This window comes from Pan paniscus, chromosome 21 (assembly GCF_029289425.2).
Source record: "Pan paniscus chromosome 21, NHGRI_mPanPan1-v2.0_pri, whole genome shotgun sequence".
Classification (NCBI taxonomy): domain Eukaryota; kingdom Metazoa; phylum Chordata; class Mammalia; order Primates; family Hominidae; genus Pan; species Pan paniscus.
Window position 1 is genome coordinate 15,383,130 of NC_073270.2, and position 26,171 is coordinate 15,409,300.

At 36.0% G+C, this 26,171-nt stretch overlaps 1 protein-coding gene across 8 annotated transcripts in view; it reads left to right on the forward strand.

The window, feature by feature from the left end:
- The window catches only part of MACROD2 (mono-ADP ribosylhydrolase 2), a 2,054,393-nt gene that overhangs the window by 488,404 nt on the left and 1,539,818 nt on the right, over nt 1–26,171 (forward strand). For all 8 annotated transcript variants that reach the window (XM_055105084.1, XM_055105083.2, XM_055105081.2 and 5 more), the window contains exon 4: nt 9,228–9,257. In XM_055105084.1, the coding sequence (XP_054961059.1) occupies nt 9,228–9,257 (30 nt within the window). The remainder of the gene's footprint in view (nt 1–9,227; nt 9,258–26,171) is intronic.

The window sequence follows — 26,171 nt, forward strand, 5'->3', positions numbered from 1 at the left end:
AAACTCTTAAATTTATTAAAAGTACATATGTCCTTTTACCCATAATACTTTGGAGAATTTTTTTAATTTTTAATTTTTGTGGGTACATAGTAGATTTGTGTGTATATATATATGAAGTACATGAGATTATTTGATACAGGCATGCAGTGTGTAATAATCCCATCAGGGTAAATGGGGTATCCATCACCTCAAACATTTAGCCTTTGTGTTACAAACAATCTAATTATACTCTTTTAGCTATTTTTAAATGTACAACTAAATTATTATTTACTACAGTCACCCTGTTGTGCTATCAAATATTAGTTCTTACTCATTCTTTCTATTGTTTTTACCCATTAACTATCCCCACTTCCTCTCCACCCCTCGAATACCCTTTCCAGTGTCTGGTAACCACCCTTCTTTTCTCCATGTCCATGAGTTCAATTATTTTAATTTTTAGCTCCCACAAATAAGTGAGAACATGCAAAATTTGTCTTTCTGTGCCTGGCTTATTTCCCGTAACACAATGATCTCCAGTTCCATCCTTGTTGTTGCAAATAACAGATTCTCATTCTTTATTCTGACGGAATAGTACTCCATTGTGTAGCTGTACCACGTTTTCTTTATCCATTCATCTGTTGATGGATGCTTAGGTTGCTTCCAAATCTTGGCTATTGTGAATAGTGCTGCAACAAATACGAAAGTGCAGATATCTCTTTGAAATACTGATTTTCTTTCTTTTGGGTATACCTAGGGGTGTGATTGCTATCTTTTGGGTATAATGTAGGAGTGGGGTTGCTGGATCATATGGTAGCTCTGGTTTTGGTTTTTTTGTGAAATCTCTAAACTGTTTTCCCTAGTGGTTGTACAATTTACGTTCCCACCAACAGTATATAAGGATCCCCTTTTTAAAGAACTTATTTTATAGAAGCCCCAGTATGTGGATACACACACACATACACAGACACACACACACAAACACACAGATTTTTACTAGAACGTTATCTCTAACAGCAAAACTGGAAACAATGTAAGTGCCCATCAGTAATGGGAGTAGTTTTACTCAAACTTTGGAATCTCATAGGGTGTTACGTATTATTTCATTAGTTAGAGTCATGGTATATTGATAAAAGAGAAATTTATGTTGCGTGGCAAATTTATTTTTGTCATAACCTCAGAAGCCTTAACTATTTGCATATATTTATAAGAACATGGAGGCCAGGCGCGGTGGCTCACGCCTGTAATCCCAGCACTTTGGGAGGCTGAGGCGGGCGAATCACGAGGTCGGGAGATCAAGATCATCCTGGCTAACACGGTGAAACCCCGTCTCTACTAAAAATACAAAAAATTAACCGGGCATGGTGGCAGGCGCCTGTAGTCCCAGCTACGTGGGAGGCTGAGGCAGGAGAATGACGTGAACCTAGGAGGTGGAGCTTGCAGTGAGCCGAGATTGTGCCACTGCACTCCAGCCTGGGCAACAGAGCGAGACTCCATCTCAAAAAAAAAGACCATGGAGAAAAATGTGGAAGGGAATGGTAGATAAGAGGAGTTGAGTTTGTTTAATATACTTGATTCTTTAACATGTTCAAATGAGTATGTATTATTTTATATTTTATATAAATGTAATTTATTATACTTACATATTTTATGTTTTTTAATTAACAAAGTAAACACTCTGCTATATTGATCATTCTTCAAATGGAAACAGAACAGGGGCCATCCTTATAACCATCTGCACTAAGAGAGTTAGCCTCTGAAGGAATGTGAGATTTAGGCTAGCCATCATCAGTGACCAGTCTGTTTAAAACATACCTGTTCAATCAGGTCCCAGCAGGAAACAGATGATGCAGTCAAATTACGATAATTCAAGAGCTGGAGCCAGGTGTGGTGTAGGAGAAACTCAAGGAGTTTTTCATGGACCGGGGGCCACCAACAGCACAGCTGTTGCCACTTGAGGCACAAAGAGACAAGGAGAGGGGGAGGATGTCAGAACCCAGAAAAAGTCATGTTGTAAAGAACCTTGATTAGAATGGTGACCTTCTTTCAAGGGACATAGTCCATTCACGGTAAGCTTACAGGAAGTGAACCAGGGAAGAAAATGTTGAATGCATTCTAATCTCTGCTGTCATCTACCAGGGCTCCCCACTGACTGAACCCAACTAGAGACAGATGTTAAGAGAGAGCCTTTTGATGTCAAGTACCTAGATCAGCAGCCTTGGGCAGAGAACAGGGGCAAGTATAGAGAATGGGTTTTGAGGAGTAAGCAGGAGCTATCTGGCATAAAATAGCCAACGTTTTTTTTTTTTTTTGAGACAGAGTTTCATTCTTGTCGCCCAGGCTGGAGTGCAGTGGCGTGATCTCAGCCCACCGCAACCTCCACCTCCTGGGTTCAAACAATCTCATGGCTCAGCCTCCTGAGTAGCTGGGATTACAAGCGTGTGCCACCACACAAGGCTAATTTTTGTATTTTTAGTAGAGACGGGGTTTCACCATGTTAGCCGGGGTGGTCTCGAACTCCTGGCCTCAGGTGATCTGCCCACCTTGGCCTCCCAAAGTGCTGGGATTACAGGTATGAGACACCATGCCCAGCCCCAATATTCTTTTTGAATTAAATAATCAAAATAACCCAGAAGAGGAAAACATAGATAATATGCAAAATATTGATACCCATTTACTTTATGGGCTTACATAATTATTTTTTAATTGACCTAAGCCCAAACACAAAATTAAAAAAGAAAATCTGAAGATGGCATTGTTCCTCACCCTCTTCTGTACTTAAGTCCTAAGTTCTTCCTTAAACTCCCATGAGGGCATAGCAGTGAACATCTCAGAGTGGGGACAGAAAACTATTCCTAAAGATGAACATGGCCCCAGACCCACAAAACGCCAGACTTTGGACTTGGTCTGAAATAGTGGAGGTTTTCTGTTAAGTCCTAGCTTGTTTCCAAGGAATGACACTGTAAATCAGGTCATGGAATGGGAAGCTGACATTTACTGACCCTTGGCATGTGCCAGGCTCCATGACATACATTCATGTAAGTTATCACTTTTACTTCTCTCAGCAAACCTGTACTGTGACCAATATGGTCACATGAATGTATGCCATGGAGCCTGGCACATGTCAGGTTTGCTGAGAGGAGTAAAAGTGATTACTCTTTAAGAAACAGAAACTCCAAGAGTTTAATTTGGAGTTTAAGGAACTTTCTCAAGGTCGATGATAGAGTCTGGAATTGGAGCTAGGTCTGCTTGGCTACATCGTGGCACAGCCTCACTTGGCTGCAAGATGGTAAAGGAGTCATTATCCATTATCGGAGGTTTCTCACCTGTCCCAGAAATATGGCTTTCCCCTTCCCCTCTCTCTCATTCCCTTATCTTCCATTCATTCCCTTAGTTATATATTTAACAAGTATTTATTCAGTACCTACTGTGTCAGGAATCATGCATTGTACCATTGATATCAATGAATATGGCCTCTGCCTTCATGGATTTTACAGCTTAATAAGAATTCTCAGGGGAATCATCCTATGCATTTCCACTAGCCCCAAGTCCTTTTCGTTTGAGGTCATTTGCATCTCAGTCTTCCTATATCTTTATTAAGACTGAGAATTATTTTTTGGCCTATTTGTTTAAATAAAAGTGTAATATAAAAATTGTAATAAACCTTTTAAAAAATCTCACTTGCTAGTTCGTTATTTTAGAGAATTGAGGATACTATAATATTATAAGAAATATGAAATACTGGAACTAGGTAACATAATATTTTTAAAGGTGCTTTCTGGTTTTATTGAAACAAATCAGCCAGCTCCCCCAAAAATGTTGATATATGGGTACATGTTGAGGCTTATGTTTTAATCAGGCTAAAAGCTTATCACATTCTCTCAAATAAGCACATCTTTCATTTCTTAAATTGAAAATTTATTTGTATTTATTCAAAACCTTTCTTGTCAAAGACAAGTTAAAACTGCTGTTCAAGTGTCTTATATAATTATAACCATAAAACTAATAAACATTTCAACTAATTTTTTCACTATTCAGATATGCTTGTTCACTCTTGGGAAAGCCCCAGATTGGGTTACTGAAGTAATCTCATTTTTGTAACTGAGCCAGTATTATCATTATCAAAATTACAATTGATCTACAATATAGTGTCATAAAGGGTGACTGGTATGTAGCACATTCTGATTTCTCTCATTTTGCATTAGATGCATTGCATAATAGAACTGTAGGAATTGCCTGCTAATGCTTTAGTTCACCCTTTAACAATTAAGTTAGGCGATCTTGGGTAAAGCAACATTCAGTAGACTCCATGCATGTTGTTTTCTATAACCCCCTTTGGATGCAATTTTGGGGAGTGGGAGGGCTGCAATACACACACAGAGACACATACATATATTTATAATTTGTTAAGAGGAAGTTACTGTTAAACATCTAAGTTGACATATCGTATGGTGGGTTCTTCTGGGTCTGATCCTAGACAAGTGAGTTAACAACATCTTTGATCCTCTTTAGCTTTCTACTTTTGTAAAATAAAGGGGTTGGACCAAATAAGTGGGGTTTTTGTTTGTTTGTTTATTTGTTTAGCTTTTAGAGTTTTTTTGCCCATGCTACGATATTCCTAGAAGTCACTGAGTACCTAGTAAGGCAAACCAGGACCAGCTGTAGCTCCTCCCTTGTACTTTAACAACAGTAATTCTGTTTTGTTTTATATGTGAATCATCCCAAGTAAGACTTCCAGTCTCTGATGCCTTTTCACCTATTTATTAGTAGTAGGGGTCATTGTATTCTATTTTTGGCTTCATAGTGAGTGACAGCTTGTACAAACAACACAGATACTGGAATAATCAGTCTTTTCTTCAAATTCTGTAGTAGCATGAACTGTAAAGTATTAATCATGTGTTTATGCCTGGTTTCTACATGTGAATCAGTTAAGCCTATTCTTAATTTTCTCACTTCGTCAGCTTCAAAGCAGGAAATTACACCATTGCCCAAAATCTCCACCATTCTGTTGATTTTGTTTGGGAGGTGTAAATCTAGTAAAGCATAGACAGAGGCCTGTTGCCAGATTGATAGCTGTATTTGTCTGCGTAGATTGTATTTTCACAGCTGTCAGGTGAGATGGTTGCTTCCTATATAAAGTGGTTCTAGAATCATGCATGTGCTTGGGATTTTAATTTATCAGATTTTTTAGCACTTCCTACTTAAAGAGCTTCAAACTCTAGGGAATATAATGTATGCCATTCTGAAAGGTGGTATTTCAGCTTTTGTATCTTTGGGGATAACATGTTGTGAATGAAATTGGTGTTTTAAATAGAGCTCCTGGGGAAGTTTTTGCCAACAGTCCTTTTGATATCCCATGTGCTCTATTGTAATAAGAAAGCAGAATAAATAAACTAAACTAGGTGGTCAGGATTCTGTTAGGATGAAAACAAGTATAATTTCCTTTATAATGATGAAAAGCAAACAAAACTCTGTACGAATAGTTTTAATCAATGTTTAAAGACTAGTTTCCCAGACTCTTGTGTGTTTGACAGATAGTCTTGGGTGGGGTAGAAATGGAGTGGAAAAACAAACAATTACTGTGGAGATAATAAAAATTACTGGGCAAAAAGAAAAAAAATATTTGAAATACTTCTTTTTTTTTTTTTTTTAAAAGACAGAGTCTTGCTCTGTTGTCCAGGCTGGAGTGCAGTGGCACAATCTCGGCTGACTGCCACCTCTGCCTCCCAGGTTCAAGTGACTCTCCTGCCTCAGCCTCCCAGCTCATGGTTGACATAAGTTACCTCTCCCAGCATTTTTCATTTGTATTTTGAGAAAAACATAAATTAATGTGTTATTGAAAACTGCCGTGATCATTTTTCATTTAGGCTAATTATTCCAGGAAAGGGATTCCTATATTGTATTCACTTTTTTTGGTTTTAATACTTTAATAGTGAGTATTTATAGCTGTAGAAATTTGATACTTTTAATTAAAAAATTTGAAACTAGGTTCAAATGAAAGAAAAAATTCTCATAAACTTTAAAAATGTAACCACTTGTTTAGGGTATTGGAAATCAATTCTCCATATTTGACACTATCAAATTAGCTTCAGATAACCCTTTTCTTCATTTTGGGTTCATGTTGTTTTCACTTTGTAAACAGTAAAACTCCATCTCCTTGCATGAAGTTATTTTAGGGGGAAGAAAAAGTGCAATACACAGATTCATTATCTTGTAATGACTCATTTTAGTTTTGCATTGAATCAATCTTTGAGACAATTACTGTAACTTGATTTTTTCCTTCCCTCCACTGGTAATAAAAGAGACATTTTATTTCAGGGAAATGTGAATTAAAATAGTCTTGCTTCATACGCATGCTCAGAGAAGAGATTTTTAAATCTTGTTTTAAAAATAGTGGTATCATGTTCATGAACTTCAAGTTTTCTTTGTTCCTTTTCTTCTTTTCCTTTTTCTGTGAAACTCAAGGATTAATAGGAAGCATGTCCAAAATTCCCTCTAGGAAGAAATTTAGATAGGGACATAAATATATTTTAGGCATTCTTACTAAGCATTTCCAAATAAGCTTTAAGAGTTTCTTAAGTAATCTTTGATTTTATAGGAAGAAAAAAGGTCAAAGTTTGCTTTCTTCACACACTTCAGTAAACAAATCCCTCTTGTATTAATGAAGAAATTGACTAAACCTACCAATTATCTCACTATTATAAAACATGTCTTGAAAATTTATTAGATGCAGGCCAAACAATTGAACTCAGACCTTGCCTTTAAGAAGCTTCCATCTAATTAGGATATATCTCAATCTATTGGAGATAATGAAGTAGAAACTAAGTTATTATTAATTTTAGACACACAAAAGTCATTTCACTTCTGTAAAATGGAAGAAGTAACGTGAAGCTACCTGACTAATGAATGTTGGATAACCAGTTATTGGAGTGCTTTGTGGAGGTAAAGTAATAACTACAAATAACAATAAAGTTTCACCTTTACTTGCGTATTTTTATGTCACTTTTGCTGAAGAAAAGTGCCTTGACATTTTTACTAGTAAAGTTAACTTTTTTGTTATTTTTTAGAGAATAGAAATGGATAAAATAGACAAATTTGATGGATTCTTTGGAAAAATCATTATTGGATTTATAGTTATCTGAACTTTTTTGAATATGATCAAACAGTTTAAATTAAGATTCTATTACATGGATAGTAATACACATGGAATTACCTTAAAAGTGATTTTGTACTATGTAGAATATCACAATTTTGTAAAATAGTTCTATAGTGAAGTTAAAATATTACTGGATATGCTTATGTAAAATACATGAACACACAGTTGACATAAACTAACTTGATGATTGGCCAGAACTGGAATTCCAATTCTTACACCTACCCATCCACCCACATCTATTGGACAAGTGCCTGGTTAAACAGATGGGCCTTGGGCTGTGCTCTCAAAACAGGCAACCTCCACCTTTATCGAGCAAAACATTGGATGAAAATAGACTATATTGTCTTATTGTGCTACTGAACATGGTAATTTAAGTGAAGAGCTCCTATTTATTATTGTTGTTGGTTGCTAAAAATACCTTTTTCCTTATGAATGAATATGTGAAAATTGGAGGACAACAGATGGAGTCCCAGGGAACTGGAAAACCTATAGATAGGGAGGTAATTCTCAGTCAAATATGAAAATAAAAAATCAGCAGGAGTGTGAAATTTCATGTGGTTTTATAAATGCATGTAGCTAAGATTTTAGAAAATGTTTGGTTTAGCCTAAGACATGGGTTCATCATGAAATTTCTCTTTTCCACTAAAGGGTATGAGACCAAGTAGAATTCTCGAAGTCTGTCCTCATGCCCCTTCAATAAGTTACCACTTCAAAAGCTACAAAGCTGGATTCAGGGCAGGACCTTAAGTTCTGGCTACCGTCTGTGTAAATATCACACACTTACATGTGGTAAAGTCAGAGGGACTTGCAGACCTGAGTGATACTTATGACATCAGAAGTGAGTTTTGTTTATGGTTGATTAGTGACATTGCTACTTGGGCCATGTTTGTGACAACAGCACTGAGGGCAATTAGCAAGAGCAACAGTTAGACAGTCCCATACTTGGAAGATTATATGAGACTAAATTTGACACTCTTAATATTGATATATCGTAAATAGCATTTGGTCTCTATGTATTTTCATGATATTCTCTTTAATGTAACAACAATCAGTAAGCTATCACATATCTAAGCTCATGGAACTCACATATCTAACCTCATTGAATCATTAACAATGATATTTGCACCTCTTAAATTATGAAATGGGTGGTCTGTGGGCAGCGTGCTAAAATTCAAGTAAAAGACTTCCTACTCCTTTTTCCTAAATTTTTTTTTTAGTCTTTTGGTAACTCAGTTTTCACAAAGAAGGGGAGTTTGGTTGCTACCTACTTTCCCTGTAATACTGCTTGGCTATTTTTCAGTGGCAAGAAATAATTCCTGTGATACTTAAGAACTCTATGGAATAAAGCTCAGTATAGTGTATATTGAATTATGCTTTCCGATTATTATATTTGGATAAATTTAGGCATAAGGTTGTTTAATACTTCAGCAGAAACCTGCAATGGAACTTCCTAAAAATTTGACCTTGTGAAAGAAATCCAAATGGAATTGTTTTATATTTTTTTAGCTCCTATAAATGCGTGTGCGGGGTTAATAAATAAATAGGTAAGAAATAGCACAGCATTGTTTAACGTTTATTTCTTTCCTCAAAATAAAAAAGTTAATAGAAAAAGTAATACATTGTTATTATTTAAGAGTTATTTCTTACTGCAAAATGTTTTGTGATAGCTTTGTTTCATTGTGTTTAACTTAATTTAAATTACTATAATACTTTTTTGTTACATCGTCCTTTGAAATCATTGAAATTGGCTAAATAATATTGCTCTATTCTACTTGATAAAATGGAGAGCACAGAAGATTAATTTAGATACAGAATTGAGAATAAAACAGTCTCAATTTGTGCTTAATTTTATTAGAAGGAAATATATTATAAAAATAGCCATTTGAAGAGAAAAAAGATAAAAGTAGTGAAATATTTTAATTTTCAAACTCTCATAAAATAGTAATACAGGCTGTCTTTAAATGAAAGTAAATATTTTGTGTTTATGTATGTATATGAGACATGATCATTATTAGCTTTATCTTGAATTACTCTGATATACTATATTTCTTATACATATTATTTAATGTCTTTTGTTGTGTTTTGTTTTAAACAGCAAATGCCAGTCTTCTTGGAGGAGGAGGTGGTAAGTCCTGAACATCACTTAACTTAAAATACATTTTAATTGTTATACCAACTACAAGATATTTAGTAAGTTCTATGACACTTAAAAGAAAATTAATTTTGCTGTAGTCATCAACTACAAAAATGTTAATCTTTCAAAAATAATTTATAATATAAATACCTTGGTTTGCTTAAATGTTATTTTAATTGACTTCGAGATATATACAGTACTCTTCTTGTCAAACTTTATATTTCTACTTTTGGCATAAGGTGTAACAGCTATAAGCTATACGAACACACATGTAATACATGTGTGTACATAGTTACAGAGTAACTATGTACATATTACAGAGTTACTTTTAATATGAATTCTAAAACAATAGAACATTTGGAGGCTGTGGTTTCTTTTTCCGCTATAATGACTTTCTTTTGCTTTTCATGACTTTGTACCCTGAGAGCTTAATATATCAGCCACTTACTTTGAAAAATAAAAAAGAAATTACTGTTGACACTCTGCTTTTTCTTTCTGCTCAGTTAGAGGAGAAAGAGAAGGAGATCAAAGTGAGCTGAGGGAGACAGAGATTCCTGTACTGGGAATTTTTTTGATACTAAAATCTTGTAACTATTTGTATTTTTACTTCTAGGTTAGGAAGATAAAAGCTTTCATAGTCCCAGTATATATAATATAGTAGGAGAGAAAAAAGTATACGATTAGAACAGAGTCCTTTTCATATAAGGCCCAGATGGACATAACTAGGTTTGTTTTCTCTTTCGCTGTCACTCTCTTTCTCCCTTCCTCTCTTGCTCTTTCTTTTTTCTTACACACAGTTGAAACAGATAGGATTGTGCAGAGCCTTAGGCTTTCATCAGGAGGTTTCATTGTAATTTTTATTTGGAAATTAAACATTTAACCTTTGTTTCTCTGTAAGAACAATTGATTTTTAAAAAACAGAATCTTGAAAATAAGAAAAATAGAAAAGTGTTTGAACTAGAAAGTGCTCTTCATATATCACATGTCAGTGCATGTTCTATACCAGAGTATCATGAAATGAGTGTGGGATTTGAAATTGGACTTACTGTGTGGAGACCAGGAAAGCATTACTAAATGACTCCAAGCCTCAGTTACCTCATCTTTAAAGTATGGGGATAATATTAACTATCTAAAGTGTTTATTGGGAGAATTAAACAAAAATATTTGCCAAGTAACTAAGTAATAGAACAGTGGAGGATTCATAAATGTCTATTTCTTTTCTTCTTTCCTAAGTTATTTTAGAAAATATGAATTTGTAGGATGTTTCATTGCACTTGTTATTTTATTTGGGGGGAACTAGAAGGGAAAATTTTCCTTAGAAGTTGAATTTCCAGTAATTTTTTCTCTCTGTCTCTTGTAATAGGTGAAGAAAACATGATTAAGATAAATTGTCCATAGTGCTGATTTTCTTACATGATATATTAGTATTTTAAGAAACCTCACGAATATTGTTAATAGCATAGAGGAAAGTTAAAATTGAGTCTATGTAAACACATTCATCAAGTTAAAACAACAAATTAGGTAGACGATTCAGTTATTGCTTTTGAGTATTTCAAAAAATTGACTTGACTAATTATATTAGTTAAAATCACTTTAGCCACTATAACAGAAAAAGTAAAAAACATTAAAATCCAAAATAACAGTAGTTTAAAGGAGATAGAAATGTATTTCTGTCTCATGTAAAGGTAGTCTAGATACAGGCTGGAATGGTTGTATGATGAATCAGAGACTCAGCTCTTACTTTTCTGTTCTTTCCTAGTGCATGGCTTTCATACTAAGATGACCTCAGGGTACAGGATGGCTGCTGGAGCTCTAGCCATCACAAATATGGCACAGGTCAGGAGAAATAGGAAAGGCAAAATATGAAAAAAAGTGGGCTCCCAAACATGAGTCAGTTTTCTTTAAGCAGATTTCCCTGGAATCCCACATTGTCTTTGAATCTGGACAGTATTCATTCCTAGCATGTAGTCTTTTATTCCAAGAAGCAATGCACTCATCAGAAAAAATTACTGTTCTGTTCACTAAGGAGGAAGGGGAGAATGGAGGTTCAGGAAAACAGTGTAATGTACCTGCCATGGTGGTTACCTCTATATTGTCAAACTGATTTCTTTAAATATATGTATGTATTGTTGGTGTGTATAGAACTGACTCTAGTGATTTGGCTTGTATTTTCTTATGATTCCTCTCTTCTCTGTGAGAAGATTTATGAATTTCTAGCAATGATAAGACATTCAGGAATAGGCCAACTCAGTTTCCTATTTAGCTAAAGTCTTTATTTTAGTGACTTCCTCTAGATGGTTGATTTTGCTCAATTTGTCACGATTTATAATTTTTGAATAATAAAATTAACAACTCAGCATCATCATAAAGATAAATTACAAGTATTTAAGATGGTTGTAATTTCTTTCATTAAAGTAGGTCATCGACAGGTTTAAATTTATTTATGCACTTCTGGAGATGTCAAGATTGCTCTAAAACACATGTCTGATTTTTGGAAAGCTGCATTTAAAAATTAAATTTAAGGAATATTTTTAGCCTTCTCTGAGCTGATTTTTGACCTTATGATTTTATGACAAATCTTTTTAATCCTCTCAGTGATATTTGTAAAGTAACAGCTAGTAATCATCTAATAAGAAGCAATTGAATTGATGTAATTCTCTTGGATTTAATCAAACAATTCCTTTTTTCAACATGAATTAAAATCCCTTCGAAGGTCTGTCAAGAGAATAATTTTTTAATTGACTAAACAATTTGATCAAGAAAATTTGACACCACATACAAAAATAATAATGGGACCTAAGTCCCCTTCTTTAGATCCTCAGGAGGGCTTCCCCCATATTCTATATGAGTAGTACCTGATTGTGAAATGTAGACAAAATTATTGTATGCAAAATTGTATTAGCCATAAAATCTTAGCATTTTGTTGTTCTTTTCTGAGTGCTTACCACCAATAAGACTGATCCCCTGAAAGACTTAAAAAATGGTCACATATCATCCTCTCAGTGCTGATTTTAAAGTGAGAGATTTACTTTACATTGATGTGAATTTTCATCTTTGAGCTAGATATCAATCTTTCTATGAATGTATTGCCACTGACTGCAGTTCATTGTAATGAGCATAGGTGATGTGATTACTTCTACTCAGTCATTTCAGTTAAAATTTGATAACTTTCACCAATTTTACCAATTTGCTTGGTAAAATTGATCACTTCTGTTCATATTTTCTAGATAGGTTGAAGGCAGAGACAGTTATGTACTAATTTCTTAATTTAATATATAGCTGGTCTATAGTGACTGAATTGTACTTTTCAGGAGGCATTTACATTAATGTTAAAAATCTTTGAAGTTCCGTTAATTTTTTTGACAAACTTTCCATTATTATTACCAACAGTACCCTGTATATTATTTTACCTGTTGTTATTTTAATGGTTGAGAGAAACTTCTTCAAGGTTGCATAGCTTATAGGGCAAAGTTGGAATGAGAAGACAGTGTTCTTGACTGCCACTCCAGGGCTCCTTGCCCTGGCACTGTGGTTTTTAACATGCCTCTGCTCTCCAGGTTTGCTTTTCTATGCACAGATGGGTAATTCTGTTTACACCAGGAAAAATAAGTGAGAGGACAGGAAAACGTACAGTTAATATATGGATGTTGCATTCCTTGGCTTATTTTCACAAGTCTCAAGATCTACTGATAGCTTGAAAGTCGATACAATGGCACTGTCTTACAGTACTCTTGGATTGCTGCCCAGATTCATATACTTTTTTGTGCATTTGAGATTCAGTCTTAGAAAACACTGCATTTCAGATACATGTTCACCCATCTGTAATAAGAATGTTGTACATGCACAAGGTCCTGTGATGCTGGTACTTTTGGAATATATAGTAAAATATAAATCATTGTAGCCAGTCTTAAATTACATAAAGAAGTAGAATTAGAAAGAAAAATCGGAACTAAAGAGCTAATTCCTCACTTCCTTTTGGATCATTATATAATAGGAACAAAATTTACGGTCTCTTACTTTAGATAATATCTTTTCTTTTTCATTGACATAATAGTTAACACAAAACTAGAACCTGCTGATAGAACCCAAGCAGGATATTGTTTATGGGATGTGCTTCCTCCTCCAGTCTGTCAAAGCACTTGAGGGATAATGCTAGACATTTAAAATGATGGTTCCTGACAGAGTGGTAACTTACTGTCTTTTGTACACATAGCTTTATGACTGCCATTTTAATCATATATACATACACAGAGATAAAAAATAAATATATATATTTGCATCAATGCTGTAATTTGATACCTTATTCCTGAGTTGATTCTGTGGCAGGTTAATAGATAAGTACTGTTGTCTAAGAAGCAAGTGCTGTTATCTATGCAGTCAGCCCCAGCTGCAATGCATGCAAAGCCATTTGTCCAGCGCGAGAACAGAGAGGACACTGTGAGCCTTCCCACCTCTGATGGCTTCCTGCTCTCCTTCTGCCCCTTAGAGTAGGCCCAAAGATGGACAAGGTTCAGTGCCTTGTGTTAGTACCTGCTCCTCTAATCTCCCTCATTTCTGATTTGGACAGTTCTACTTGCAGAGAGGATTCATTATGCTTGTCTGTTATTAATGTCCCTTCATACAATGAGGCTGTTTGTGTGACATACTAAAATTCATGCTTGAAAAGGAATAAAATTATAACCTGGGTGATAGGTGATAGGTGCACCAAAATCTCAGCCTTTGCCATTACACAATTCATCCATGTAACCATAAAACACTTGTACACCAAAAGCTACTGAAATGAAAAAAAAGAAAAAAAAGAAGAGTGAAATCACAAACCATGTGCTCTTATATCATAGATAGTATTTGTGCGTCTCCACACACCCATCATGTTTCTAAACACAAACACACATATGTGCATACATTCATTCAGCAAAGATTAATTGAGTTACTATTGTTTGTCAGTATGGATTATTGATTGGGCAGTAAACACAGCCTTTTCCCTGTGGCCAATCATGATCCCTGTTCAGCTGAATTACTAGAGCAATTATAGTTGTCTACATTCTTTCAGATGTTCCAAGGATTCTGCTGGCATAGTCTTTTGAGTTAAAATGATGCTTTAACATTAATAGAATGGGCATTGGATGCCTTCTTTAAAAGGCAGAGCAGATATCCTGAAAACAACTAATTTCACAAAAAATCTGAGTTGCTACCTGGAATTCCTAATGTGAAGAGCAATGTGTTTAAAGGGCTTTTTGAGTGTGTTTAAGAGGGAATGATTTCATAAATTTTGTCTTAAGCATTCACAAGCAGAGTGGAGCGCCCTCTCACCCTCCCTCCACATACACAACGGCTTTCCCAGCATATATCACTCCAGCGCTCAACATCCTGCAGTGATTCTGTTTCACTCTTGTTAAACCTCCAGATGTGGCCGGGCTTCAGGCATGCTGGGAGGAATCTAGGATAGAAGTCAGCAGGGAGGGACTGAGGCAGTTTACAGAGGGTAGAGTGTTGGGGGTTACCCCTCAGGAGAGTCAGTCAAGCATGGCTAGTAGTGACTTTGCCAGCTGGCCTGTGCTCAGCAGGGGAGGGGCCCCAGCCATGGGCCTGGGGAATAGCAACAGCCTCTCAGTCCTGAGAGAGAGCAGCATGGCAGGAGAAACTCAGGGGCTCTGGCCTTTTTACTCAGGCAGGGAGCAGAGATGCAGGAAAGGATGTGATGCTAAGCCACAGAAAATAGGGTTTAAATCTTAACTGCCTCGGCCAGGCACGGTGGCTCATGCCTGTACTTTCAGTACTTTGGGAGGCCAGGGTAGGAGGATTATTTGAGCCCAGGAGTTTGAGACCAGCTTGGGCAACATACTGACACCTCATCTCTACAAAAAATAATCAAAAATTAGCCAGGTGAGGTTGTGCATGCCTGTGGTCCCAGCTACTTGGAAGACTGAGGTGGGAAGATCGCTTGAGCTCTGGACGTTGAGGCTGCAGTGAGCCATGATCACACCACTGCACTCCAGCCTGGCCATCAGAGTGAGACCCTGTCTCTTAAAAAAAAAATCCTGACTGCCTTAGGTGGGATTGATCCTGGGCACTGTGGGCGGATGAGCCTGCTAAAGGAGGCCAGGAGGCCCAGATATGAGGAAGAAGAGGGAAGGTGGTTAGGGACCAGGAGCCAGGCCAGGTCTGAACACTGAGTTACACACTGAGCCAACCTAGCTTTGCCCTCCCTCCTTCCCTCCTCCCCGTCTTCTGTCCTCCCTCCCTCCTGCCTCCCTTCCTTCTTTACTTTCTTCCTTCCTTTCCCTGTTTCCCTCCTTCCTTCCTTCTTTTCTTTTTCTCTTTCTCAGTCAACAGCAACTATTGATTACCTCTTGTATACTAGCCTTAAAATCAGTGTAGGTAAGATTCTTAGAACTAAGTGCAGCCAGAGGCATAAGTACTTATTTACACATTAATATTTTAAGAACTAAATAGGTTCTTCAAGCAGGGAAAATGAAACAGAACAAAGGAAGTCAACAGCTTATAGTGGTCAGGGAAGGCTTCCCAGAAGAGGTGACACGGGAGCAGTCTTGAATGATGAGTAGTAGTTTTCAGGAAGCAGAAGGTCATGATCTATTCAGATATATTTCCTACTCTTTGCTGTAGAGATCTTGCTCTGCCATCTCCTCACTGTTCTGCCATCATATCGTCCAGGTCTTGGTTAAGCTGTTTTCTTTGACAGTCCCAGCATGCCACTTAAAATGGAGTGAAAAGTGTTAGGGCAGAACTGAAGAGAGGAACTCTGGTGCTGGTGAGGTGAGTAGCAAACCTCCATCAGAGCAACCTGGGCAAAGTCTGGTCGTCATCGCCAGTGCGAGCTCCTCCCCGCTTTACTTTCTCTTGTGATTACCTCACCTGCTTCTCAGTCTAGGGACCATCTCTACAGCTGCTCACTCCAGTTGGATTTCTAGTATGTGTATTCTTCATTCCACATGAACTTGTCTAGTTCTTGCTCTTAAAAGTTTAACTTAGCCCTGGTTGCTCTAATCTTGCCTGCTTTTTGTCATTAAGCCTTCCAGATGCTCTTCCTGGTAGAGGAAGGTGAGGTGGGGGGGTTCAAAATCCAAGCCATGCATCTACCTTGAACTCTTCTATTGTAATGGCAATTCCAAGGACATAATTTGTTTATTACACTCTAACTTTGGTTACTGTGATCCCTTCATTCTAAAACTAAACTTCAAAGTTATTCATCATGTTTACTACACATGCTCCCACTTCTAAGTGAACCTCCCTGTTGAAAGGGCAACCCTATGCAGATTAAATGCTCCTTCTCATTGTAGCCATACCTGAACCTGGAAGTGTGTATTCCCCAATTAAGGCAGAAACTTCCTGAGAGTGAGTAATTTCATATTCATCTTTATAGCCCTGGCTTATTCTATCACATATAGTAGGTGCTTTGAGATATTACTGTCCCTCATCCCGGATTCTCAACATGTTTATATAGTTCAGTTTTGACCAGTTTACTTTGGAAAGTTAATCGCTTTATCTTCAAGTGATTTCTAAATGAAAAAAAAAAAAAACCCAAACTTCAGAAATGCTTTTAACAGGCAACCTGAGGATTATATTCATATTTATACAGTAATTATTTTTATCATAGTATTATCTTTTATTTTTAAAAAGTTTGTATGGCCAGGATCTCATAATTTTCTTTAAATATATTTACTTTAAATGGGCAATAAAGAGAACAATATGTAATTGAATAGATGGGGAAATGAAATACAGAGAATTTACATTCTACAGATCACATGGAAAGAGGGAAAGCCTATTGTTTCATTCATGTTTTACCATATTGAGGGTATTTAACCAGTTATATCATTCTCCTTTTTCATAGTTTGATTTTAGTTTATTAATAATTTGTCTTTTACGTACTACAGGTAACTTGTCATTGACATCATATTACTAATATGTATACTAGTGTTATCCTACAATACATTTCTATTTTTTTTTAGCTTCAATAATATAGAAAAATTGTATGTGTTGGTGTTCTTAACTGGATACTCTTTTAAGGTCACTTGTTTCCATTTTACTTTTGATTTTTAGAGTTTGCCTTTTTAAAATGAGTTTTATAATTGGTATGTATTATTTATATTTGTATGTTTCATAATTAACTCTTTTTAAAAAAATAGAGGTTTAGTCATTCTTTCAGAAAATGTTGAGATTAGCAAATCATGCTCAAAGATAGGAATTAAAGGTTGTAAAGAAAAAGAAATAAAAATAATGGAAGCCCTCTTTTCAGATGTGGAAATACGTTGGTAAAAATTCTAGGCTCTTATAAGTTCTCTCACTGTGTTGGGCTAGCTAAATGATACCTAAATGGTTGGAAGTTCAGATAATATCTATAAACAAATATTTTAAAGTTAGGAAGTACTCTAACAGGTGCCAGGATATGTCTACATATCTTCCTAATTATATAGTAGCTATAGTATAATGCTTGTGTAGCTTATCTACTTGCGTTAAAGGTAAAATCTTTTTAAAACTATAAAAAAGAGAAGTTTATTGAGTTCCCGATTTAAATATCTCTCATCCCCAAAGAATCTCTGAATGTGACTTGTTGGTACACAGTAGGAAACAAGTTTCAAGCAAAATACTGCAGGTCAAGCCTGTTATGTTTTGGGATAACTACATTATATTCCTTCAGTTTATGGCAAAGAATTGGTTTTTTAACTGTATCTGATGTAGCTCCACAGTAATACAAGGTGGGGCAATTTCTTAGGGAGCCACTTTTATAATCTTTTTTGTTTTTGGCACTGTTAAGAATCCTCTTCTTCATTTACCCCTCAAACTGAAGATACTGTAGGGATGAATGAATCTGGCCAGTTCTTGATGGCAACAAATTCAAGATCTCCAGGGTCCTGTCACAGGCACTGTGGGTCCCTCGGGTTACATGATCCCTTATTGCTGCAGCTCTCTTTGGTCAAAAGTCATTATTTTTTTAATGAGTTAGGACAAATTTATTGTTTTGTATACTAGTTTCCTGTTCTAAAATGATGGTTATAATGGTACCTAACTACTTTACAGGTGTGGAATAACTAATTGCCCACTGTAAAATGTTGTTCAACTACAAAGTGTTAGATAAATGAGTATCACTCTACTTGTCATTATTATTAATATTATAGTGTAAATCTGAAAGATGAAAGTTGCTGGATAATTGTAAGATATGGTGATGGTGTATCCAAATAAAGGGGAATAACCTGAATTGTTGGATAACACAAATCCAGATATCTGTGTGTAGTAGAAGAGTTTGTTTTACAAAAAGATAATATAGATAGCTGTGCTTTAATTAACCCCTCAAAAATCTGAGGATTTTTCCTACAAATATGGATAGAGGAATATTCTAACAGTAGTTCATTTCATTGGTATGTATAGTGGTCATCATAAGGAAGCATCTTTCAAGTATTTAAATGCCCAGAGTAAAAAATAATTATATACTAGAGTATGAGGAATTCCAGCTTCATGCAACATTACCAGTCTAGGAGAAGGTGAGCTTAACGTAGTCTTCAGGACAGGACACGTGATGAGGCCATCTCTTAAGGTATGTGAAAAGAAGCCAGAAGCAGTAGCATTTTTCTATTCAGGCACATGCTTGGCACTGGGGAGGAACAAGGGATCCCACAGAATAGAGTTAATGGCCCAGCCATGTGTATGTCCAGCAGGCAGTCAGGCCTGGAAAAAGAAGTAGGGAAAGAAAAACCTAGCAGAAGCTTAGAGTACACAAGGGAAGGGTGGTGCTGCAACCTGGAAGGTGACAGGGGAGACCAGGTATCCTCATGGGGGCACCTGACCCTGAGTTTAAATGGCAGCAGGAGAGACCTGGCAATAGTCTGGAGCCCTCTGAGGTCTCCAGGTCTGAAAGGGTGACCCAAGTCAGATTAGCTCAGAGAAGATTGAGGCTGCTAGAGAATCTGAGTCTCCAAAACTGGCTTTGGGAGTGGGGCTGAATGGAGCTTATGCATGGGGAGAATCAGTGGATTCAGCTATGAACAACTGGGAGAGAGATGCAAGAAGACTCAGAAATGTACAATATTGGGACGTTCTCCAGGAGAAGATGAACAAGAAGTGATGTCTGAGGAGTTGTAGCTAAAATACTCTCTCAGCTTCTGCCGCATGGTTATTTCTGACCAACAGAAAGCTCTCAGAAATAGCCATGAGGGGCACAAAGCCCTCACTAGGCTAAAAATCCACTAACTCTGCAACTTCCTAGATGCTGAACACACCAAAGGCCTCACACTTACAAATGTGGTATGATGTCCATGCCTGCAGGGTCAGCTTTGCAGGACATAGACCAAAAAGACTTTTACAAAGCTCCAGGTTTCATTTCTAGCATGATTGGAAAAAGCATAATTTTCTAGTCAGATTTTGTTAAACAAGGAATAATTCTACATCTCCATTAGTACAAAAGCCTTGCTCTGTCATTAGATTATCTCTACTTAAGAATCTTCTAGCAGGCCTCTCTGCATGCCCTGGATGGTTGGGCACTATCCCTACTGTGTCTCCATCAAAGTCAGTGCATTTTCTTAGGTAACTATCTCTCTTTCCTCTAAGATTATAGATTTCACAATGACATGGACTGTTTCTATTGTGTTCACTTGCTGAAACCTCAGAATCTTGTAGAAAATTTGACATATAAGAGGCACCTACCAACTAGCTGTTGGACAGATGGCTAAAGAAATGATGGTAATAACTAACATTTATGGGGTGCTGATCTGTGCCAGGCACTGTGTAAGAATTGCACATACATTATCTATGTTAATTATCTCAATATTCTGAGTAGATAGATATTATTATTCTTCTCATTTTACAGATGGAAGATCAAAAGCTCAGTGAGGTTAGGATAAATAAAATATTGGGCAGACCCAGTATTTAAACTAAGACTCTCTCCAACTCCAAATCCCCCTTTTAATCATTGTACTGTAAGTTCACGAGTTCAAATTAACTTAGTATTACTTATGGGAATAAGGAGTATATTCGTGGATGTATATGTCTCTAAACCTTCTTATTCTGATTTTTTCTGGGCAACAGGTTTTCTTCTTTGAATTTCCAACTCATCCTTATGTCTAATTCTCATCCTCTGGAAATAGCTTTACCCCTCAGAGTTATTTCCTGGGAATAGAAGAATCAGTGATGCTAAGCTAGGAATTTCTAGGCTTGTCTCTCCTTCTTTCTCAGTTTGAATATGCTACAGTATCTGTTATTTAACCTTAATTCTGATAAAATAGTATTTTCAATAATCAGAAATTCTGAGGATCTTCTTGTATTTATAAATAACAGAAATAAACTATAAAGAAGTCCTCTTTGACTTTTCTCAATTCCATTTTTCTTTCACACAGACAATCATTATTCGATGTGCAACTTTTTATTTGTCATAGTTTTATATACATATGTATCTGCAAATAACAGACAATATTGTTTTAAAATGTTGCATAAATATATTATGGGCATTCTAAAATTTGTTTTTATTTTATTATTTTGCTAAGCATTGTTTAAAAATGTATTCATGTAGATATAGAAACCACTAATTACAAAATGATTACTCTAAGGATACTTTCGGTTTAATTGAGAATGGCTTTATGCCTATAAAATTCAGTTCTGTTTTTGAAAAGTAGCTTTTAGGAACATATGTACCAGTTATACAAGAATATGTCTTCATAGTCCTGGTACAGCTAGTCTTTCTAATGAAGATGATAAAAGTTGGAAAATTTGAAGTATGTACAGTATATAGTTTTGGAAGGCAGCAGCAGTACTAAATTTCAACTCCCACAAGTTTAGATGTGCCAGGGTAGTATATCTGGATAATATTTAGATTGGTGCTCTTAAATCTGTCTAGTGTTTCTTTGCATATATCAAGGAATACCTGTTTTTGGCCTAAAAAATTTTATGCCAATCTTTATACCCAAATGCCAATGGTTAATTCATCCTTTAAAAAATAATACAAGATAACTTTGATAAAACACCTAGAAAGTTCTTATGTTTGTCTCTTTTCCCTTGAACAGGGAGAAGAACTCTATTACAAGTATTATCTTAAATATACTCTGAATTAGTGGTTCTAAAATTTGAATATGCATCAGAATTGCTTGGAGGGCTTGTTAAAACACAAATTACTGGGCCTTATGCCCAGAATTTCTGTTTTAGTAAGTCTGAGGTGAAGTCCATGAATTTGCATTTCTAACAAGTTCCCTTTTAATGCTGACCCTGCCAATCTGGGGACCACACTTTAAGAATTACTGCTCTAAATAAAAGTGAATAAAGAAGGGACTTTAGGTTATGGCAGAGTGAGGAGATTGGTAAATCCTCTCTCCAAAAAAAGCAGCTATAAGGCTGGACAAAAAATCTCCAACAAAATAAAATCATAACCATTTTAGTACTCTTAACATCTAAATAGAATATAACAATTTGAGAAGGATTTATGCTTCAAAAACTGGTGAACTTCATAGTTGGAATCTATGGCAACGTTGCTCCCACCCTCTCCATTTGGTTGTGTGGAAAATCTGCAAGGGTTGGGAGTGTTGGGGGGTGGGCAGGTTGTGCCTCTGTAGTCAAACAAGATTCATAGACTTTGAGTGGTGAGTGATTAATACGCCCTGAAGAGTTGTCAGTGAAAGTGATGATCTTGGCCGGATGAGGGCCAAAAGCCTGAAGTTATGGTTGTGGTTGGGACCAATATATTTCTGGCTACCACTGAGCACATGCACAGTGGAGATCAAGAGACCCTAAGCTTTTTATGTACTCTTGTCCAACCCTGAGGCTGTACACATTTGCATAGGAGCCACAAAAGGCCAAGACGAATATAAAAGCCAGAGAAGACTTGTAAATGGCCTTAACCGTGGAATGCACTTCCCTACCCATATAAAGATCTGTGAACAGAGAATGGAAGTCTATCTGGCTCTAGATATTTGTGCAAAAGGACTATCCAGTCATTGGCTGAAAACTTAGTTACAATGAATCAGGAGTAACCCTTGGGAAGCCAGAATTAAAAATAAAAAACAAGAATAAAAAAAAATCCAGGCAAAGATGTCAGAGACTGCTGATCATGAAGGAGACGTATTTTACAGATTTAAGCCTGGGTAAGTTACCAAACAACTCCAAAACCTTCCAGCACCGATAACTTTCAGATAAAAAATAATCATGTTCCGGCCAGGCCTGGTGGGTCACGCCTGTAATCCCAGCATTTTGGGAGGCTGAGGTGGACAGATAACGAGGTCAGGAAAGCAAAACTGTTTTGGCTAACACAGTGAAACCCTGCCTCCACTAAAAAATACAAAAAATTAGCCGGACGTGGTGGCACGTGCCTGCAGTCCCAGCTACTCGTGAGGCTGAGGCAGGAGAATCACTTGAACCCAGGAGGCGGAGGTTGCAGTGAGCTGAGATCATGCCATGGCACTCCAGCCTGGGTGACAGAGCGAGACTCTGTCTCAAAAAAGAAATTAATAATAATAATCGTGTTCCAGAGTGGCAATACTATATTATTCAAAACACTTTTAAAAAATGGGACATTCAAATAAACAGGAATCTGTGACTAGTATTCAGAGAGAATAAAACAGTCAAAAAGTAGAATGGTGATTACTGTAGACCAGTGGGGGTGAAGAAGGAATAGGGAGTTATATTTAATGGGTACAGGGTTTCAGTTTGGGAAGATGGAAAAAGTTCTGGAGATGCAGGGTAGTGATGGTTACAGTTGAGTTTTGGCCATTATTTCTTCAAATATTTATTCTCTTTCTTTCCTCTCTTTCTGGGGCTCCTGTTACATATATGTTGTAAAAAAATATGCAAATAAACAGGTACTTGTGACTAAAACTCAGAAAGTAAAAACAGCTGAAAAGTAGAATGGTGATCACCAGAGACCAGTGGGGCAAAGAAGGAATAAGGAGTTATTATGTAACGAATACAAGGTTTCTGTTTGGGAAGAAGAAGAATTTCTGGAGATGCAGAATTGTGTGAATGTCTTTAATGTTACTGACCTGTACTATTAAAAATGGCCCAAATGGCCAAGTTTATGTTATTTATATATATATACATATTTATCACAATAAAAAATGTAGACAATAGAAACTATGACTGAGTGTCTCCAGATGTTGGATTTAGCAAAGATTTCAGAGAATTATATTATATTGCCATTTTAAATATAGTTAAGAAACTAAAGGATACATATATTTAAAGAATTAAAGGAAAGTGCCACAACAATGAATCAATAGATTCTCCACTCCCCACTATGTTGATGGCCATAAGGATGGTGGCCCATGTCCATGATACAGTTTGCTGAGGGAACAACATGGACCTTGTTTTTCTATGATTGAGTGCACTGGCCTGTTTGTTGTCTCCCTGAGAAATCAGCTCAGGGGCTTGCCTTTGTTTTACTTAACTCAGAAATTTCTGAGGGCTGGAGTGGCCTCCTGAAAGTATTTAAAGGCAAATATACTAGCTACAGCCTCCTGAGATAAGGGATGTGAAATCATGCCAACATTAGACATACAGAAAAGCCTGGGAAAGAAGAGGCATGGAGGGAGAGAAGTGATTTGAAAGGCTTTCACATGTGCCAGGAAATCTACAAAGCCACAGATAAGCCCAGGGCTGGATGCATCTTCAGAAAAGACTCAAGAAACAAGAGTTTCACCTCTGGTTCACCGTTAGGATCAGTGAAAACAGGAAGTGAAGGCTAAGGAAGAGTTATAAATAGCCTGAATAAGTATTGAAGAAATGCCTCAACATACAGTCAGTCTGCAAAGATGGGAGATTTTCTTTTCTCTTTTTTTCCCTTTTCCTCTTCTCTTCTCTTCTCTTCTCTTTTCCTTTCTGCTCCTTTTCTTTTCTTTCGGCTCTAGGCATTTAAGGAAATACCTGTCGAATTGTTATTTGACCACTAAGCTAACAGAGCAGAGACCTCAGTGACCACACTTAACAAAGAACACAGTCTTCATGCAAACGGTTTAGAAAAATCACTGAACAATCAAAACCCATGACAGCGGCCAACAATAAACCCAAGGGAGGGAGAGAGAGCAGAATCTGATTTTCAGAGATTTGACATTAGAATATTAAAAGTTCACTTTTCATCAGAAAATTACAAGGCAAGCACCTCCATGTGCCAGGCACTGTTCTAGGTAGTAGCAATATACCTATGAACAACGTGGACAAAAATCCTTGCTCTTGTGAAGTTGGCATTTTATTAAATAAATATATTTATTCACTAAGGCCTTAATTTTTCAGCATCTTATTATGGTAATTTTCAAACACATAGAAAATTAAAACAATTACACAGTGAATTGTTCATATGTTTACCACCCAGATTCTACCTTTGACATTTTACTATATTTGTCCTATCTTGTATCTATCCATGTAGCCACCTATTTATCCATCTACCAATCCATCCTTTTTGCTTATAGCATTATATTTAAGACCACACAATGAAAACAACCTAAATGTTCAATAGTAGGGGATTTGTTAAATAAATTTATGTATTTGCACTCAATGGAATCATATGCAACCATTAAAACTTATAATTTTCAGACTGAGGAAAATCTGTATCTAGTTTTAGGAGAAAGCAGGATATTAAACTACTGTGCATTTTTATTTTAACACTATGTAACCAGCTATACAAATCAAAAGAACCATAAGCTATTGTAGAAAAAGGAAGGATACTTTATCTGTTAGGCTAGAGGGTTTTTTGTAACCATTTTTTTCTTTCCCCTTTTTAAATTTTCATTAATGTTGTTACTGCATTATTTATTCCATACATACCTTTACAATTTTTTAATTGGGACAGTAAAATCATTAACTGTAATGTGCCTCCAAACTATTCAGCAGGACATGGAGAAAATTGTAATATATTTGATTAACTAATTGCATATTGGATATTTTCTAGTGCCTAGATATACAAAGATGAATAAAATGAGCTATTCCTTGCCCAATAGAAGTTCACAATATGTTAGAGACTATATATTTCCATAAAAGAATAAGTATATGATGAACAATAATTGTGCTGTGTATATTATGTAGGGATTAAGAGTGGATTTTGAACTGATTCTTTAGATTTGCTTCCAAGACCCATTTCATACCAGCTGTTTGATATTTGGCAAGTTATTTAACCTCACTTTGCCTGAGTTTCTTATCTCTAATGAAGTTAAAATTACTTCCTACTCCTCACATTTATGTGAGGATTAAATGAGTTAATACAAGTTAAAAGCTCAGAATAATCTCTGGCACATTATAAATAGTAAACAAATGTTAGCTATTTAGTTATTATTTTAAGTATTAACATATTGTTAAGATTTCATGTTAATATATTGGTATTAAGATTCTATAATAAGTTAGATTTTTCTTCAGAACTTCTACTGATTATGTATTTATACATATTTTAGTGCATATATGCTGATTCAGTGAAGTAAAGGTAACATATTTATGTTTGGATGATCAGATATTAAAGTTGCAAATTTTACTTCAGCCCAATATATTTATATTCCCTTTTAAAAGTCTTTATTGGCAAAACATAGTTAAAATATTCCAACCCTTAGAAACATAAGGTGGAACTCGTTTCTAACTTAAAAATTATTTAAGACTATTTTAGGGTACAGATTGATTCTCTTAGACAGTGTTCTGCTTTCTATTATGTTAGCGTTGGTGTTTAAGTTGTATAAATTTATGGCAGCGTTTGGAACTAGCTCAAGGTTTACATTTGATCAGGATATGTGGTCAGATTAAAAGCAGTTTTTCCTTAGCTCTAAGCCTAATGTCAATAGAAAACTATATTGAAAAGAAAAATGTCTCTTGAGTTTTCAGAATATATTGTGTAATTCCATGGTAAATACAAATATAAATATTTTGTGATTAATAAAAAGAGAAAAACATGAGAATTTAGATGCTTGCTTCCTAAATTACCAAAGTGAAAAGAGGACATTT